At 40.0% G+C, this 17,929-nt stretch overlaps 1 protein-coding gene across 8 annotated transcripts in view; it reads right to left on the bottom strand.

Moving 5' to 3' along the window:
- The window catches only part of GRID1 (glutamate ionotropic receptor delta type subunit 1), a 477,950-nt gene that overhangs the window by 813 nt on the left and 459,208 nt on the right, over positions 1–17,929 (bottom strand). For 4 of the 8 annotated variants that reach the window (XM_074544661.1, XM_014267759.3, XM_074544666.1 and 1 more), the window contains 2 exons: positions 16,400–16,640; positions 16,055–16,141 (listed from right to left, as the gene is read on the bottom strand). In XM_074544661.1, the coding sequence (XP_074400762.1) occupies positions 16,055–16,141; positions 16,400–16,640 (328 nt within the window). Of the gene's footprint in view, positions 1–9,379; positions 16,147–16,399; positions 16,641–17,929 lie in introns of those variants that run through there. The other 4 variants (XM_074544662.1, XM_005488038.4, XM_074544665.1 and 1 more) reach the window with 3 other exon arrangements.

Below are 17,929 nucleotides of genomic sequence, written 5' to 3' on the forward strand. Positions count from 1 at the left end.
CACAAGCTCAGATAAAAGCCTATAGCAGGCAAACATGACCTGGGACTCCACATTCCACTGGGCAGCTCGGCCCTTTGTCACCACATGACAGCTCAGCACTATCTCATGTATCTGCAGAGCATTTTCTAAAGAATATGTCAGTAAAAACTCATGACTTCAGGGTACTTGCTTCATTGAAATCTGCTAGCCAGGGGTTGCAGTGATGATGAATTCCTCCCATCAGGAGGCCCTGGGTCACCTGTGTGGCACAGGATAGAAACCCACTGGAGCAGCACTGAGAGGGGCCTACTCTGGGAGCCCAGGGGAGAGAACCATGCATTTGTGTTTGGAACAGTTGCATGACAGACCATAAGCTCTCTGTCATCTTGACATGTCATCTGGAAAAGTCTATCTGTGGTCAGAGCTCAGGAAAACAGTGCTGGTCTTTAGGAAATGCATCACCATCTTCTGAGAATGTGTTTCCTAAGGTTCACAGAGTGGTCTCCTCATCTGTCAGAACCACTCACTTAACACACTTTAGCTCTTATGAGGAAACACAGCAAAAGGAGTTGTCTTTAAATCCTGAGGTAGCAAAGACCTACAGTGGGCTGTTTATCACCTCAGTACTGCATTCAAGATGCTCAAACTGGGAAGCAACAAAATAGGCAGGGTGAAGTCAACCACCTGGGATGCTGTCTGACTAAATTTTAACAGCTAGCATTGTACTGCCAATAAAAAGGTATTAGATTATATAATTTCTCTACATTTCATAAAGCACAGCTATGATTGCAGTTTAGTTATTTGATGCAAGTGTAACACACAGCAGAATATCAGCAAAGTGTAACAGCCCAACAACCCTGGAACTGGAGAAATTCCCTAGTCCAACACAAACCTGTAATTACATTACTCACACAGCAAGGCTCCAACCTAGGGAGCAGGACTACCCAAAACTTTTGTGTTCCAGTAATCCCTGACTGCCCAAGGAAAACCTGGGCTTAAATGTTGGTTTAACACAATACCACCAGTCTTACTGATTCATAGCAAGATGCAGGCTCAGAGAATGAAGTGCTAAGTGTCACTGCCACTCACTCCTTTTAATATTTCATCACTGGTGTTCAGGTGGAGCACAGAGAATTACAATCTTATTCCAGTGGTATCCTCTGCTATGCAACTTTGCTTTCCCCTGTAAATTGACAAGCCAACTCCAAAGTCCTTGATTCCAGTCAATGTCAGCTACAGATTCAATTGTAACCCTGTGATTTAACACCCCTTCTACATTACTCAAGAACCATTGAATTTGCTGATCCCTGCATGGGTTTGGAAATGAATTAGTGTTACATGATGTACAGTTCAAACCTGTGTCTTTAGCTTAGGCTAAATCCATATTGATTTCAACTGGAATACAATTGCTCCACAATTACAGGGCTGAGCTGCATGTTGCAAATTCTTTGCTAATCAGTGGAAAATGAATTCCTATTTAATTTATGTCATAAACTCACCAAAATCCCCATGAACCTTCCAGAAACCTGGGGATATAATCTTCCTCACCAAAGAAACAAATAACTTTTTAAAAATCCTGCTTTTTCAGCCAAATCCTCTAATCGGATAATTTTGAGTTAGAGAAAAATCAATGGATAATAAAATAAAAAATAAACTTTTTTGACATGAAGGGATCACACAACACTTGATCAGATAACCCCTGCAGCTCTATAAAGTCTTTTCTGACAACAAACACGCCTGCCCTGTCAGGCCCTTCATTCAATACATTAGACAATTCACTAAGCTGATGATAACTCAGACACTCTTCCCTAAACTCTAAGGAAGGAAACATAAGGATTTATGGTACAGTGGCCAGAGGATTACACGGATTTAATTCACAATTTCCTCAGTTCCTTTTTCTTGAACTAAAATTGTAGACCTGGAGCAAACGTGAGAAAAGCTCTTCCATTATTCCCAATGGGAGTAAGCTCAACCTCTCTGGGTGGGTTCCTTTGGAACAGATGTCCAACCACTCACTGCTTTATTTTCCTCACCTGTTTGCCAACAAAAGCTTGCTGCAAAGTTCTGCTTGTGCACAAACTGCAGCTAGCACCACGTATTATGATGCTGAGCCTAAGGAGCTAACTCCCATTATGCAATGCCTCCTTAGGTACCCTGTACTATTTCTTTTCTAAACGCTGCTGCTAGCTGGGATGTTGACTCCTAGCTGGCATTCTGGGTATCTGGGAATCATATTCTTATAAAGCCTCCACTGCAAAATAAGAAAACAAAAGAGAACTCAGGTTAGAACTGAGCAAATATTAGAGCAAATATTCCTAAATAAGGCTTTGGCGAAATGCTCATGACTCATTTACATTTTTCTGAGGTTTTGCCAAATACTAATGCCTTCTTCAGATCATTTCAAGTGAAAATATACACCATGTTTTAATTATATTTTAATTTTTTTTTTTTAATTGCAAGTACATCCTAAGTGTATTCATCCTGCTTTGCTAGTAGAACAAGGAAAATGAGACTTGGACAAAGCCAACCCAGAGGGAAAGGTAAGGTTTCAATAATTGCAACAAGCAGTCATTAATTGTTTGCAGAGCAAAAATTAAATTCATGAATGAAGCAGGATCTTCATTTGGAGCATCTGGGCACAGAAGGTCATAAAATTCAAAGCATGAATTAATCTTGAATAATTGAATTAATATTTAGCTGAGCCCTTTTAGATGTAAACATGAAGAGCCACAGCTTGGATGCTTTTAATACACATCTCTGGGTCCAGACCATAGGGATCATTAAGGAGCATTCCACACCTTTTGGGATGTTCCCCTCTCCTGGCCTGACAGGCCTTTTCTTCCTCAGCATTCCTCAGGAAATAGTGGTTTTGAAGTTGCTTATGTTTCACAATACAAACTCATGTTTCACTGTGCTAAAAATTTCATTCTCAATAAAGATTAAAACCAGTTCCTGCACATAGACACCCCATTCTATCTACACCAGAACACTTTGTGAAGTACATAGAGAAGGAAATACTTGGGATGTCTTTAAGAGGTAGGGGTGATGATTTCACTTGCCTACTTCTCTTTCTTCAGCATTAAGGACAACTTGCTGGCCTTATAAAGATCAAAGAAAAGTTTTTAAAGGCTTTCAACAGAACAGGAATTCACATTATTCCCTCTTTTCCTTGTCAAAATAAAATGTTTGCAAAGGTTATGGAAAACAACTTGTCTCTGAGGAATTATAAAATCGCATTTTTAAAGGTTCTTTCCTTTTTCTTTGTCTTATTAGAAAAGAGCAGCTAAATAACTAAATGTCAAGGTTTGTATGAGACTATCTTAATGGTGAATGAATGATTCTTCAAATCCTTTTAAAAAACCCAAGATTAAATTCAGAAACCCTTGAAAAGATTAGTTTGTCATTGCACACCATAAAACTGCTTTGAATCCAAGATTTCCAGAAGCAGAGGTTTTGGGATAGCATTATGTGACGAGTCAACCTTCCAGACTCTGTAAATTCCATAAACCTAATCTTTTTTTTTTCCCTTTATTTTTCAACTGGGAAATTCAGTAACATAGCATATGTTACTGAAAACTAACAAGCTAAATGGAGAAGGGTTTAAATGGCAATAAAGCCAGAAAACAAAATCTTAAAAGTTATTATGTTTTCTCCATTTTCAGCTCCATGTTCTCCTTTAATTGTAGTTCTGTGTTTCTCATTAAATATCAGTAATTTGTAAAAAATTTATTTTTTGCACTTAATGTATAAAATTGAATTAATATTATAAATATGTCACATCTCAGACATTTCACACCAATTCAACTTCACTTCTCATCTATGGCTGTGTTGGACACAAGTATATGTTTATGTTGCCAAGAGAAGATAAAATAGTTTTTCCTTTACTGTCTTCATAATTCTATATTCAATATTAATGTTGTACTCCAAATAGATCAGTTGAAGAAATTAATCAGTGAAGGAAAGAAATGTGTAAGGAAAATTAGTTATATACCCAGGCTTATCCCCTGCAGCTTAAGGAAAACAGCAAAACAACCATTGCTCCTGGTCAGGAAATTCTGTTATGCCTAAATACCAAATGAAATGTCAACGTCCCCCAGTGAGTTTGAGCTCTGGAAGGGCCTTAGAAGGGCAGGTTTCTGACATGTCCCAAGCATTTGATTATGAGCAACAGGTTCAATGGCCTGTGACTGACAGCAGGAGCACACCCTGGCTTGGAGTGATCTGGAGGACTCTCACCAGAATTACCTGGGAATGACTAAACCTGCATGGTCACACCTGCAGGAAACTCTGACTCCCTTTGAGGACTAACCAGGTCAGCCCTTTTCACACCGAGTGAATTTTTTTTTTTTTTTCCTGGCTTATTTTCTGTGACTCTTGACAGTTGGTTCTAATAAAGCCTGTGAGCAGTCATACTGAAAGAATATGGTACCGATTGGGAGGTTTGGAGTCAGTTAACGTGATCACATTCAAGGGTGTTGGAATGGAGCTACTGGCTGATGTTTTTGAGAAACTGACTACATCCCTCTAAATACAATTAATTAAAAGTTAATGCTGCTTAGCTTACTGGCTTGCAACACTTGGGATCTTCCAAGGACAAATTTTTTGAGAAAAATATTTTAATTAAAGACACCATTGTGGTGTCTGGTTTTTTACTTGTGATTTCTGTGTGCTTATCACAGAGTTCTAGAAAAGCAACTTCAAGACATAAAAATACTACACGATTATGAAGCAGTTCCATCAAGGCAAAAAAAGGAAGACAAATGCCCCAATAGGAAAGTCTAATATCTGCAGAAATGTGATGCTAAAACTATGCCAAAACTGTGATAAGTTCCATCAACATCCAACACATGCAAATAAAAGCACACTAGACTGGAGAAGATTGATGGCCCTGACCCCAGAAGGACAGAAATTTCAGAAACATAGCCAACATGGGCAGACAGGCTCATACAGGGAGGGAATAACTTGCATATGTCAATACCTCCCAGTCAGGTGCTGGTAACTGTGCCAAGAATTAAAAGCCTGTTAAATCAGTTAATAAGACTCAGGAGATATGCAGAAAACAAAGCGTTTAAGGTAATATAGCCTTAATCATCAATCAGGGCACGTTTCTGCTTTGGATTTTTGTTTCCTGTCCTGGGTGACAACATGAAGGATTACCTTTTGATGAGAGAAAGAAACCAAGACACATTAGCTTTTCATTCTGTGCAAGAACTATTTTTAAAAAATTAGGTAATTTTGTGAATAGGGCTGGGTTTCAAAATTTGAGACAAACTCCAGTGTCAGACAGACACTTCCTCTTCTGCCCTTGACCAGGAAACATGCTGGTCTCTGTCCCACCCATATAAAACTCCTCCTGACTCATACATGTGTGTTCATAATGACAGGTGTCTGCCAGAGGCCATGAGACACAGGTGCTGGAAGGCACACCTGTACCCAGTTAGAAAGGAACACTCAAGCAGTTCCAGGCACAGCCAGCCATACTGCAAAACTGAAAAAGCAGGCAGAGAAAAAACTGAAACAGCACTTTCCATGCTCAGGTACCCACAGACTATTTTCTTCTCACTCAGCATCAAACCCCACAGCTCCACCCAGCAACCAGCTTCAGTCTGTGGGCTTTCAGACATCGTGGACTCAAATATTTACCTTGTTAAAGAGAAATAAAGCAGTAGCAGCTCTGCATGTGTACAATTGGTTAGGATTATTTTGAAATCCTGTATTCACCCAGGGTCATTATCATTACTTTCAGTTACAGCTCCTGCATATGCAAAGCTGTAATTTTAATTTATTCCAGGAGGCTCTGACAGATTGGCAAAACCAGGCATAATTGGCTTGCTCAAGAAGAAAAAACAGTGATGATATATGTACTGGATGTGCTGCAAAACAATGGCAATACAGTATGGTGTTACATTAATACCAACAGCCCCTTCTGAACAAGACTCACTGTGTGACACTCATTATTCCGCAGATTCCGCAGCCGACAATGCAGTGAAATGCAGGGAGACGTGCACACAGATGCAGTGGTGATGGATGTCTGCTGTCATTAAATTAACACAGGCAGCTCACCCAGTCAAACAGCACTTAATGCTACATAAAATTTGCTGAGTGTTTCTGAGTGTGCTCTGCTCAAAGCTGGTTTGACCATAACAGAATCTTATTGGAAATACACAGGGATGCACCTCAAGAGTCTACTTGAAAATCTGCTCTTAGAAATAGGCCCAATCCTGCAATCAAGCTTCTGCTCTTACAAGTGGAAGCTCTACCATGTATTCTAAATTAGCAATTAGCTAAACTATCGTCCATAAAGCAGCTGTTAGAAGAAGGCACTGAGACTGACATCAGGTGAGGTCCAGTTGGCAGTTACCTAATTGAAAGAATAAAAGAAATGAAAGTTTTGTAGTATGCTAATTTCATTTAATGTGGAATCATCTGCAAAGAAACAAAACTTCATAAAAATTATGTACAAGAGGCCACCTTATTCACTAAGTGATGCTCTCCTTCACCAGAGAGCAGAAATTCCTTTATGAAGAGACAGTAACACTCTTTGTCCGTCTAAGTAAACCTGAAAAAAGTGAGATATTACAGAATCCTGCAAAGTTGATGTTAATGTGATAGAAAATTGTTTCAAATACATAATTTCCAGCTATCCTCAGCCAGAAAAGAGGTATAAATAAATTATTACCAAAAAACCTAGTCACCAAACAAGTAACAGTGACTGGCCACAGAACCGGTAGCAAGAACCTTTATGAAGCAGTTCACATCTTCCCACAGTCCTGTTGCACACCTTACCCAGGTTGGATTTATCTAAGCTCAAATCACATCTAAGCAGGGGTCTAATTCTGACATGTCCCATAGGTCTTGCCTATGAGCCTTGCCAGGAATACCCCAGACAGCAATCTCCCCAGCAGGCCAGTGAAGCTGACCATGCACACCACTTTGAACCAGCCAAACCTCTCTCTTTGTTTTATTTATCCTCTTGAAGTGCATCCCTGTCTCTGTGAATAAACACCCAGGACAGCCCTGATGGGGAAGAGCAGGTTGCCCCACAGTGTCTTGCAATGATCTGCTCCCACGTTCACCACCATCCATTAACTAAGTGCAATCACAGAGAGAACAGTCTAGATTTCACAACAGACCCAAACCTGCCAGGGAAGAGCCTGTGATAGCATTTTCATTTGCTACTCAAGATGAAAGGGGATATCCAGCCTCATGCTGAGATATTCAAGTTTAAAATCCTTACCAACCTTTGTTCACCAGCTGGTAACGCAACGACAACGAGAATGAGTGAGTGGTTCACATGGTACAGATGTTTCCACAGTTTTCACGATGTTAAAAATTAACAGGACAATAAGAGAATGCAAAGAAACATTTCTCAACACAAGCAGCAAAATGCAGTACAGAATGAGTGCTGGTTGATGAGCATGCCAATGTCTCTGCAAAGGAACTTGGGAGAAAGGAGAACTTGCAACCGGAGAAACCTCTACTGTGTACACACTACAGACTGCAGCTACAGGCATTTCCAACGACACAGAGGTTGGGATCAAGGGGAGTGCCAGGGGAAGGTAAAGATGTGGAGGAAACTAACAGGGATTCATCTGTGCAGGCATTTTCAACAAGAAACCAATCATCTGTATGTTCATTAGAAATTCTCACCATGCTTCTGAGGCCCAGCCTCACATCATTGGCCATCTCCAGATAGAAAGGGAAAGGAAGATGTGGGGAGAAAAAAAAGAAGGATCAAGATAGTGAGGCTAATAATGTAATTAATATTTCACTCTTTTCAGCAAACATGTACTCATAATTTCTTATACGTCTGGTCTGAAACAGCATTGTAATAAAAGAGGATGGCCCTCAAAAGGGTGGTGTTTTCAGAATTTGACATCATCTAAAATTACACTGTGATGTGACAGATTACTCTTTTACAAAGGAAAAATTAAATTAATGAAGGTTCTATTCCAAAAATTCACTATAAATTAATGATTTCTTTACATTGCTAACACATTTTTTTTTAATCCTAAAATATAATCTAGTCCATAAGGAATGCAATTTCTCACTAGTGAGCCCAAATCAAAGCAATGCTATCCTTTAGCAGCCTGAATTACTCTACTGGAGCATCAGGAGTAACAGATTGCTCCACACCCTCGTTCTTCACCATTCCTGTCTAGTCACATGCAAATCTCAAAAGTTTCCATTTTTTTCCTAATATGCCAGGAGGAGAAGAGAGAGTTGGCACAGGAGACAAAGAATTGCTTCTACAACCTGTTTGATGCCCAGGGTTAGCTGGTTTACAAAGCCTCTCATCTCCACTCTAGCTATATGAAAGGCTTACAAAATCCTTACTCCTGACTATTAGCCTCAATTTTTGCAATTAAAAACCAAATTTTGAAAAGGTTTCTGTGCCTCTGTTCAGGGCTGTATTTTGGAAACAGCCCAAGCTTTTATTTTGACATAAGACAAGACATGACTAGCCAAATTATTAAAATAGCCCAGCATAATAAAAATCTGGTCACCAGTTTCTCAAAAGATAATTCTTGCACATTTAATAATTCTGAAGAAACAGTACTTGTCGAGTGAGTTTTTGTAGCTCTTTCTTATACATGTGCCTATAAATGTGGGTCTGGACTTATGGAAGATCATAACCAAGCCATTGGTTATTTTAAAAAAATATTTTCCACAGTATTGGTATCTGCGATACCTTAATATTTCATTAATATTGACTACAGATTATTTCAGGTATTATAAAATTATTTAAATTCAATATATAAATAGGTTTATAAATTGCATGTTAATATCATTGCATGGTACGGTCAATCTTCACCAAATAACCTCAATGCACATATTATTCCCTGTCTTCAGGTGCTTCAAAGCAACTGAAGTTTGACCCTATGCCACTAAAAGGAATGGAAATGTTTTGGTGCTCTGGGTGAGATTAGAATTCACCTCTTATTTAATTTTATGTACAAGCTTAAATGCTTAGTCAGATCAACACCTAAGGCATTTTACAAACCACAAAAATGCAAAAGAAATTTGAGAAAAAGTCACATTTTATGCTTTTTATTATTTTAAACTTTTACTGATTTTGTTATTTTACACCCCCTTCAAAAAGTCAACTTTAAAATACCGCCATAGGCTGAGATAAGACATACAAAAATTAGCTGTGTAAACATTGTGTGAAGAATCTAAAATAATCTGACACATTAAGGCTCCAATTCAGTAAAATACATAAGCTCATGCCAAGCTCATGAGTAGCCACAGAAGTTCTCTGGGATAGGCAATGTAATGCAAATTAAGCAAGTACTTACACTCATCACCAAACTGAAACTTTAGACAGGTTATTTCTTTTTGCTTCCCCTGCATGGCAACACTCATTTTTTAAGCTTATTTCTGTTGAATAATTTTCTTCCCCCCTAAGGTTCATGCCAGGTAAATTCAGATTATATCCCTAAGGATCCCATTAGCAGGGTTTTCTTACACGACAGAGAAAAATTAAACCAAACACAAAAATCCCTCCCTTGCAGGTAGGGAAATATGCTGGTACAAAACTCAATTGCTTCACCACTGCTTTGGGTAGCAGAAGCCTGGGCCCAGTGCCATAAATCACAGGGATGATATGTCACTGTTAAACCCATTACAGCCTTGACCAAAATCTATGGTGATCAATAGCAGGGGTTGGGTGATTTCATTGGATTCTGGATGTCACCCTGCCTGGAATTACAGAATATCTGCTTCACTACAGGCACCTCCAAAGAGAAAATCTTGTTTCTTCACTCCCATAAAAAGCCAGCATGGAGTTAGTTAAGATGCCCTTCCAGCTATTACCAGCCTCTGTACAAGCTAATTTATATATTATATAGGCCTTTTTTTTTTTTTTTTTGACTGGTTCTTCCAGCTTATACTTTATCATCAAGCAACAGTAAACTTTGTATTCTGGGTTGACTGGCTCCTAACACCGCTTTGCTGATTTAAAAATGCGACTTAAATGAAGTTCCACAGCTTATTACATTCAAAGCTGGTTTGAAACTGAATTTCTAGATGGCATTAAAATGCATTATTTTGCCAATGTTTGCATGATTTATTTTCCCCAAACAAACCTTTATTTATTCTTAGAAAAGTAGAATACAATACAGTAGTACAAACAAATGATAATTTATATGCAACTGAGCAAAAAATGTACAAAGATTTCAGACATGTCATTAAAATACAGAAAAAATAATTTAAAATAAAAACAAGATAAAATATAGAGAACATGCAATGAAGGGAAAATAAAACATTGGATTGATGATCTCGTGTTTCCTTTCACTCTCAAAAGGAATCATCCTGGCACAAATCAAATTATCACATAAAAAGATAACACCACAAAGGAGACAAGGTAAATGAAGCAACAAGGAAAAAGACAAGGAGAGTGAAAATAATGGTGAAAGCAAGAGACTTTAATAATCAAAACCAACACTGCTGACACCGTGCTGAAGATACAGAAGCCTCAATTGCCATGAAATAGTATCTGGCTGGAGAACTAAAGTGAGATGAACACAGTACGAATCACAATTTTTAGCAGTGACAAATTTGGATCCATTGGACTCGTGGCTGCCAGCTCCTATTTCCATTTGTAAGGTACACTGGGATTCCTGCTCTTCTAATACCAGAAGAGAGCCTTAGTGGGTAACTTTCATGATTGCTAAACCTGGAAGAATGGATTTCTGAGGTAGGCTGGGATTTGCACATCAGTGGACATGGAAAAAAGGGAGTTTAAGGCAGGTCACAAGAGGCTGCCCTGGCCAGAGATAGAGGGTTTTTTTCTTTCACCCTGTGTACTACCAAAATACTCGTGACAATTTTTAGAATAATTTTGCTCCCTCTCACTATCTCACAGAGCTTGCAGAGCCTAGACTTTTTAAGATTCAAGACATTATTCAGCTGGGAGTAACAGGAAATAGGAATTATAAGGTGCCGTTACTAGTACACAAGACTGTTTCCACTCTGAACAGTACCTGAGACGCTGCTTCCTTTTAATAATTTAAAAATAAAGAAGATGGAAAAGTGAAAAGTCTACTGAATAAAATTATTTTGCAGAAGAATGAGAAAGGAAAGAAACCACAAACTAAGCTGTGATTGTTAATGAACTATAAATTTGACACAAGTTATGAGACAACAACTAGAAGCAACTCAGGAGGTGGAAAACTATGCTATACCTTAACCAATAAAACCCCCAAATCTTCCTGCACTAGAGATTCCCAAACACAGTAGGTTCAGTTTCTGAAACACTCACATTGCTAGGAATAGCACAGCTGGTTTGGAAAAACAGATTTTTGATTAATCATATATATTATCTGTGAAAAGAAAGAATCAAACTAAGAATTTATTGGGGTCATTCCAACATTGTCTTTCAAGAGCTATATCAAATATAAGTGAATCAATATCACCTCTTATGAGAGATGCAACAAGTGTCAGATCCCAGAAAACAAAAAATCGTTCTGCGCAAGTGGTTAATTTTGTTTAACATGGAGTTGCCTGTTAATTTTTTAGTGAATAGTCTCATGGACAGTGAAAAATATGGGAATTAAACTTTCTTTCTATGAATAATAGGATATTTTGTTTTGCATATAAGTTCCCATTGTTTTGTAGCGTATGGATGAACAAGGAATGCTTTCTTCATAGCTCTGATGAGATCTGAGAGGTAATAATCTTCAGAGAGTAGCACATCACACAAAGACACAGCTGATAAAGCACAGAGGGTGCTGGGGAGCTCATTGCAGGAAGCAGCCATGCTGGATCATAATGACAACAAAGATGTGAAAACTGCCTTTCATTCCTTCAAAGGGGATAAAAGATACCAACAATCTGATGATGTGGCAAAGCCCTTGGCTGTTAAATGATCCAAATTACATTCTGGCTTACTGATATTGTGAAATAAGTGCATAGGACTCACACAAAAGTTAAAGAAATCCAGAGGCAATTGTCAAAAGTTAACATTTATATGGTACCAGTTTTAATAACTTTATCTGATTGCCCAGTCATTTAAAAGGGATGTAAAGTGACTGAACAAAGACTCTAGAATAAATATTAATTTTTCACAACTCCCTAATTTTCTGAAGCTTATCAAAGTCAAAAGATTAGGTATCAGTATTTCAGGCTGAGTAGCAGCTGTGTAAGTTCAAGATTTTAACACACAGAGATAGATGTATGAGCTGGCTAAATTTCACTGTGGGTATTGGATGGCTGGGTACCAACAATGAGTAGAGGGTGATTATAAATTCCAGAATATCTTTTTGGAAAAATATGATCTAGTGCAAGTTTTTTCTGAGTTGGAAAGTAATAAGGCAAGTTCAACATTACCAGATATTTTCCAGCTTGAAGAGATTGCAAACTGGAGCCCTAATAAAAGAATGTGGCATGGTGTTGCAGCAGTACATTTTTTCCTGATGCTAGAGCTAATCTTTCTTTTGTTAATCTGATCTGATAAGGATTAAATAGGGATAACATTAAGATTTGTACAGCACAACTCATTAGAAACATTTTTACAAATCTCCTTCAAATAGAATAAAAATATCTTGTAGCAACATCCTGAAAAAGATCAACCCAGCCTTTGCTCTTCTAGCAAGAAATTTCACTATTCCTTGAAAGATACAATTGTGAACCAGTGGCAACATGTAAAAATAATTTATCTTTCCTGGAGGTTTGTCTTAATAAATTGATATAGTGTATAGGGACATTACTATTTTGACATTTTTGTGAAGTTGAATTTCTTCATATGTGAAAAATGTAAAAAAATATTCTAGTTGGAAGCAGTATGGCCTTGACACAACTCTTCCTATGAAGCCCACAAATGTAGATCAGGCTAATATCAAGATCCAAGTTATGTTGTCAGGTTTCAAAAGACAGGCTTCTGTTTGTCTCATAGTTAATACTACATCCTGCACACTCAGTGTAATTAAGAGCTGTGATTTATACCATGCAGACATCTGAGTCCTTGGACATCAATGTATTGGCTCAGCCTAACCTCCACAAAAGCCTAAAGAATACAAAGTGGAAAAAGAAAAGACAACAAACTGGCAAAAATCATCACCTTAATGTCAGCTGAAAATGTTTCTCCAATGCCAAGGAAGGCAATGCTAATTTTTTTAGCCGCAGACTTCACTGACCCCCAACATAAAAAATAAGAGTCTCTAAAAAATGCTTTTTCTCTCTCTCCAGCAAGCTGCACACAGCCCTGCCATAAATCTGCCATAGTAATTGTATGTACATTCATCGTCCCAACATTTCCTTTTTTTTGGAGTTGGCAATTGACATGATACAACCAACCAGGTGGGTCATGCCAAAGTGAGAATGCTACACAAGGGCTTCACAAGCCAAAACAACTCCTTCCTCAATTCTGGTTCCAGTATAATTTTTTTCCAAGGGATTTATAAAGCTCCCAACAGGGTGAGGGACACAAAAGCCAAATGCTGCCACCTTCTCTTTGCCTTATTGGCAATATCCAAGTCTAATCTCAGACTGCCAAGAAAATCAGCCTTCTCTGTGACCCTCCACAAGCTCTGCTTCACAGAAGAAAGTAGCTGGGACACATCCCAGTTCCCACAATTTTTATGTGATATCACAACACTTGTGTTTTGCCAAAGCCTTCCCAAAAGCAGAAGAAAATCAGCAGCATGATTTGAGTTTGCAGCTCTTACTGAACTAATGACTTGGCTGGAGTACCAGATGCAGCTAAGAGGCAGATTTTAATGTTCTGTGTATGCTACTCATGCTGTAGCTCTGCCATTATAGCTCTTGCTGTAGAAATGCTGCTCAACACAAAGTGCTAGAAATGAGCTATGCTGAACGCACTCCTCCTGGAGATCAAACTCTCCTTGTGCTTTTGGTCCCCTATGCCAGACTCAGTCACTGCCTCAAGCAGAGGAGTGCCCAGGACCACACACCCCCCTCAGCCCTGGTTCCTGTCCTTACCATAGTTTTGAAACCTGGTTCTTTTAAACACATCAAAAACCTTCAACCTATATTCACCACCTCTTTCAAAACGTGGTTTCCTACCTTAATTGCAGTAGCCATCAGATGTCCCACCTCAATCCATCCTCACTGGTAGCACATAAATAAAATATGTCAGGCCACTAATCTTCCAGGAAACACGGCTACATTTGTTTGCTAGTTTAGTTTGCTAGTTTAGTTGAATGAATGTTGTGGTCACTGTGACAAGAGTCCCAACCCCTGGTGTGCAGCAGGGCTGGAGCAGTGTGGCCATTAGCCTAGGCAGAAGGTTCCCGAGGATCCTGCCTGTCCCTGGCTCTGGGCAGCTGTCACCCTTCCCTCTGGCTGCTCTGATGACCCAAAGGTGCCTCTAGCTGCCTGCCTGTCCTTGCAGCTGTCCTTTCATGGGACCCCTCATTCCAGCCCACCCTGCCTGGCACACCCTCCATACACCTTCCTCCAGCCAGCCCTGTGCCCTCTCACCTCCTCGTTCAGCCTTCACACCTGCTGTGCCAGGGCTCCTGCTGACTCTGCTCCCCCTCTCCTGGCAGCCTCCCCATCACTGATCTTGATGGAACCTGTCCATACTCTGTTTAAGTTTAATTTGCCTCTAACCCAGCCTAGTTGTGCTCCAAGGGCAGCCCAGCCCCACAGACAGCAATCTCCCCAAGCACAGCTCTACCGTAGAAGTAACTTCAGTTTACTTTAAAACAGAGAAGGTTAAAAGTATTCTATGTTTGACAAACAAACTGCCAAAGAGGACTACACATGTACAAGAGCAACCTTCATCAAGAACACACTGGAGGCAAAGGGAAGGAGAAGGATGGGAAAGGGAGAAAAACTGGGATGGGGTAGGCATAGATATGCAATAATCCTTCTTAGAGGTATTAAAAAAGAAAGGAAAGGGATGGGTGAAAAACAGAATATATTTAAATTTGAGAAGACATGTTCTTTTCCAGCAATGGAAACTGAGTATTCAAAACTCCTTGCAATAAAAAAATTATTTTTTTTCACCTTAGATATATGAAACTGCCTTTAAATCATATTCTCACCTCACTCTACAAAGGCAATTCCCTGAGTGTAGAGAGGGGAACACACCACACAGGATGGCCAGATAAGTGCTTGTGCACACAGCATGAAGACACTTTGGGAAGTATCCATCCCTGCCCGTGCCCTGCAGGATTGCACAGTGTGCAGTGAAGCACTGCTGGGCTTTAGGCCTTCACAACACTGGCAAGGGGGCGCCTTTGGAGTTACAGCAGGAGCAACTTTTACAAGGCAGCAGGGCAAAATCATAGCATATGGAACTGCTTGGGTTGGAAGGAACCCAACTCCAACCCCTCTGCCAAAAGCAGGCACACCATCCATTAGACCAGGTGGCCAATTTGCCAAAATTGTTTTCAGGTGACAGGTATGTCAGTTAATCTGCTGCTCCTGCAACTTGAAAAAGAGAGATTAGAATTGGTGGGCTATGTACTACTTCCCAGCTGCAGTGTAGCTCACTGCTATTATTAGCTTGTAAAATACATCTGTTCCAAGATGAAAGCACCTATAAATGCCTCAAGTGTCTCCAAAATTGCAAGAGGTTAGTTTGTTAAACATTTAAACTAGGTAAACAAATACAGACTTCATGCAAGACAGATCTGAGAATAGACTGATTATTCTCTCTTAGCATTGCTAACTTCTTCTGGCTGCTGTGCATGGAAACTTCAAACCCAAGAACTTCTCAGGTATAATTTCCTAGATAAAACATGTTATATGAAGGTCAGCTTCCTCAGAGGCTCCTACTTTTAGAAATAAAACTGACTTCAAAAGAAAGGAAGCATTTAAACAGTGTCATGGCAATATGGCTTATTCAATTATTAACTAGCTGATTTATTTTTAATTGCTTGTGTACCTCTTCAAACTCAGCCTAGGTCAGCCATGAAGGAGAGCGGCTACCAGACGTCTGGCAGCTGCAGAGCCTGCACAGGATGGACTCGGATCTCCCAGCCAATGGATGGGGCTCAGATCAGAGAAAACATCACCACAGATGGCACAGCTGGGTGCCTGTGACTGGCCTCCCCGTCACTCACAGCAGAGTGGCCGAGGGCGTGTTTCTGAACCACTCTCTTACCCCTAAAGGTGGTCTCTCCAGGTCAGGGCTGAGGCACATTGGTGGGGCAATGAGGGGAAGTTTGCACTGCTGCTGCCCATGCTGTATCTGCTCTACAAATAAATAGAGGACTTTAGTCTCCAGGGCTGTCAGTTTGGCACCTTCCATGTGCACAAAAGACACTTTTGTTTGTTTTTATTTTCTTAGAAACAACCACCCAAAACGTTATATGCAAAGCTTAGTATGGCGAATCAAAATAAATCAAATTTATTGTGTGAGAGCACCTAAAATCCCACAACTTCCACTTGCTCTCTCTTTCTTTTGTGTTCTCTACTTTTAATTGTGATAAGAATAAAAGTTATGGACCTCTTTCGGTGTTTCTTGATGACAACGGTTGCTGTTCCACCACAACTCCAATGCTGCCACCAAGCAAGCAAGAAGAAGGCCTATTGCTAAAATGCAGAAAACTCCTGCAAAACTGTGCAGCTTGAGTGCCTTCCCATCTGTCTGTGCATTGGTATGGCTATTCAGGTCACAGCGTCCCATCCGTGGCCACCACTTCTGCTTAAGAACATCCAAATCTCCACTTTCTTGCAACTCTAGGATCCTGCAGAAATTTTAAAAGACAAGTATTATTTACAATGATACTTTTTTACAGGGTTTTTTTTTGTCTTTTCCTTATGCTTCAAAGCTCTTAAATCTACCATCCCATAATTCAAAACTCCAACCCCCTCCACCACCAGAGTGCTGAGACTCCTTTATACCAAGATTTCTTTCTACTCACAGCAGCAGGTAAACTCCACTGGGTAACTTTAAGGAAAAAAGAGACTGCAAAAAATTGCACTGCAATGCAAACAGCATTTCCAGGGGAAATCACCACATTCCAGTTAGTTATGCCTGGTCTGGCTACATTCAGCTGCAGCAGCTGGTCCCACTAGTGAAATGCTCAACCCACTCCACTGCTGCTCTCCTACAGTAATTCCAAAAATATGTGAGGCTAAACATGCTACTGTTTGTGCACCACTTAGTACAAATCTGTTTAAGCAGCGACCAACTCATTTATTTTAGTAAATGTAGTTTATTCAAAAGGATTTTACTTCAATGCTGTTACTTAATGCCTGAATTACTGTGTTAACAGTTGCTAATTAATCATTGTTTTGTCTCTTGTGAAGTGTCCCGTCTCTGCATGAATGATTCATTTTGGATTTGGTTTGATAACTGTTTTAGCTGTTTACTAACAATCTTTTCTCTTGAGGCAGCTTTGTCTCCAGTTGTGCAGCTGGAGTTTTGCTCCTTTTTATGAAGGAGAAGCAAGATGAGGCAATCTCGCATCAGATCCCTGCCTGGAGCAGAGCATGGGCTCACCTTCTGCTAAGGACACACATCCCTGCACAGATGTGTGTCTTCAGCTCAGGGCACACATTCACATGGACAAGACACACCCAGCTGGTAGCTCAGAGATCACTAAACAGCATCATTTTATAGTTTTCTGGTCTTGTCAGTCCCATGCAATTCCCTGCAATTCTTGTTGCCCTGCACCATCCTGAGTCCTGGACCTGAACCCTAAAGGATAAGGCGGAGCATTGCTGCTTGCTTCCTGCAGGGAGCAATGCACTGCTTCAGAGCCTGCAGAACATGGCATGAGCTCAGGATCTCTCCTCAATCTCTCCTCTACCTCTCACCGAGCTCTGAGGACATCAGTCCTGTGCCAGAGGCAATGCTGGCTGAAGGTGGGAGGCCACATATCACCTCCAGTCCCCCCCTCCCAAACCAGATGCACATGGAGCAGAAGAAGCAGCAGTTTTGTTGGAGCCTGAACTCGTAACCTCTCTGCTGTCATCTGTTCGTTGTTCTTTATTAATTAAATGCCAAAATTAATGTGAACAGTCGCTGGCT

This window comes from Zonotrichia albicollis, chromosome 7 (genome assembly GCF_047830755.1).
Source record: "Zonotrichia albicollis isolate bZonAlb1 chromosome 7, bZonAlb1.hap1, whole genome shotgun sequence".
NCBI lineage: Eukaryota > Metazoa > Chordata > Aves > Passeriformes > Passerellidae > Zonotrichia > Zonotrichia albicollis.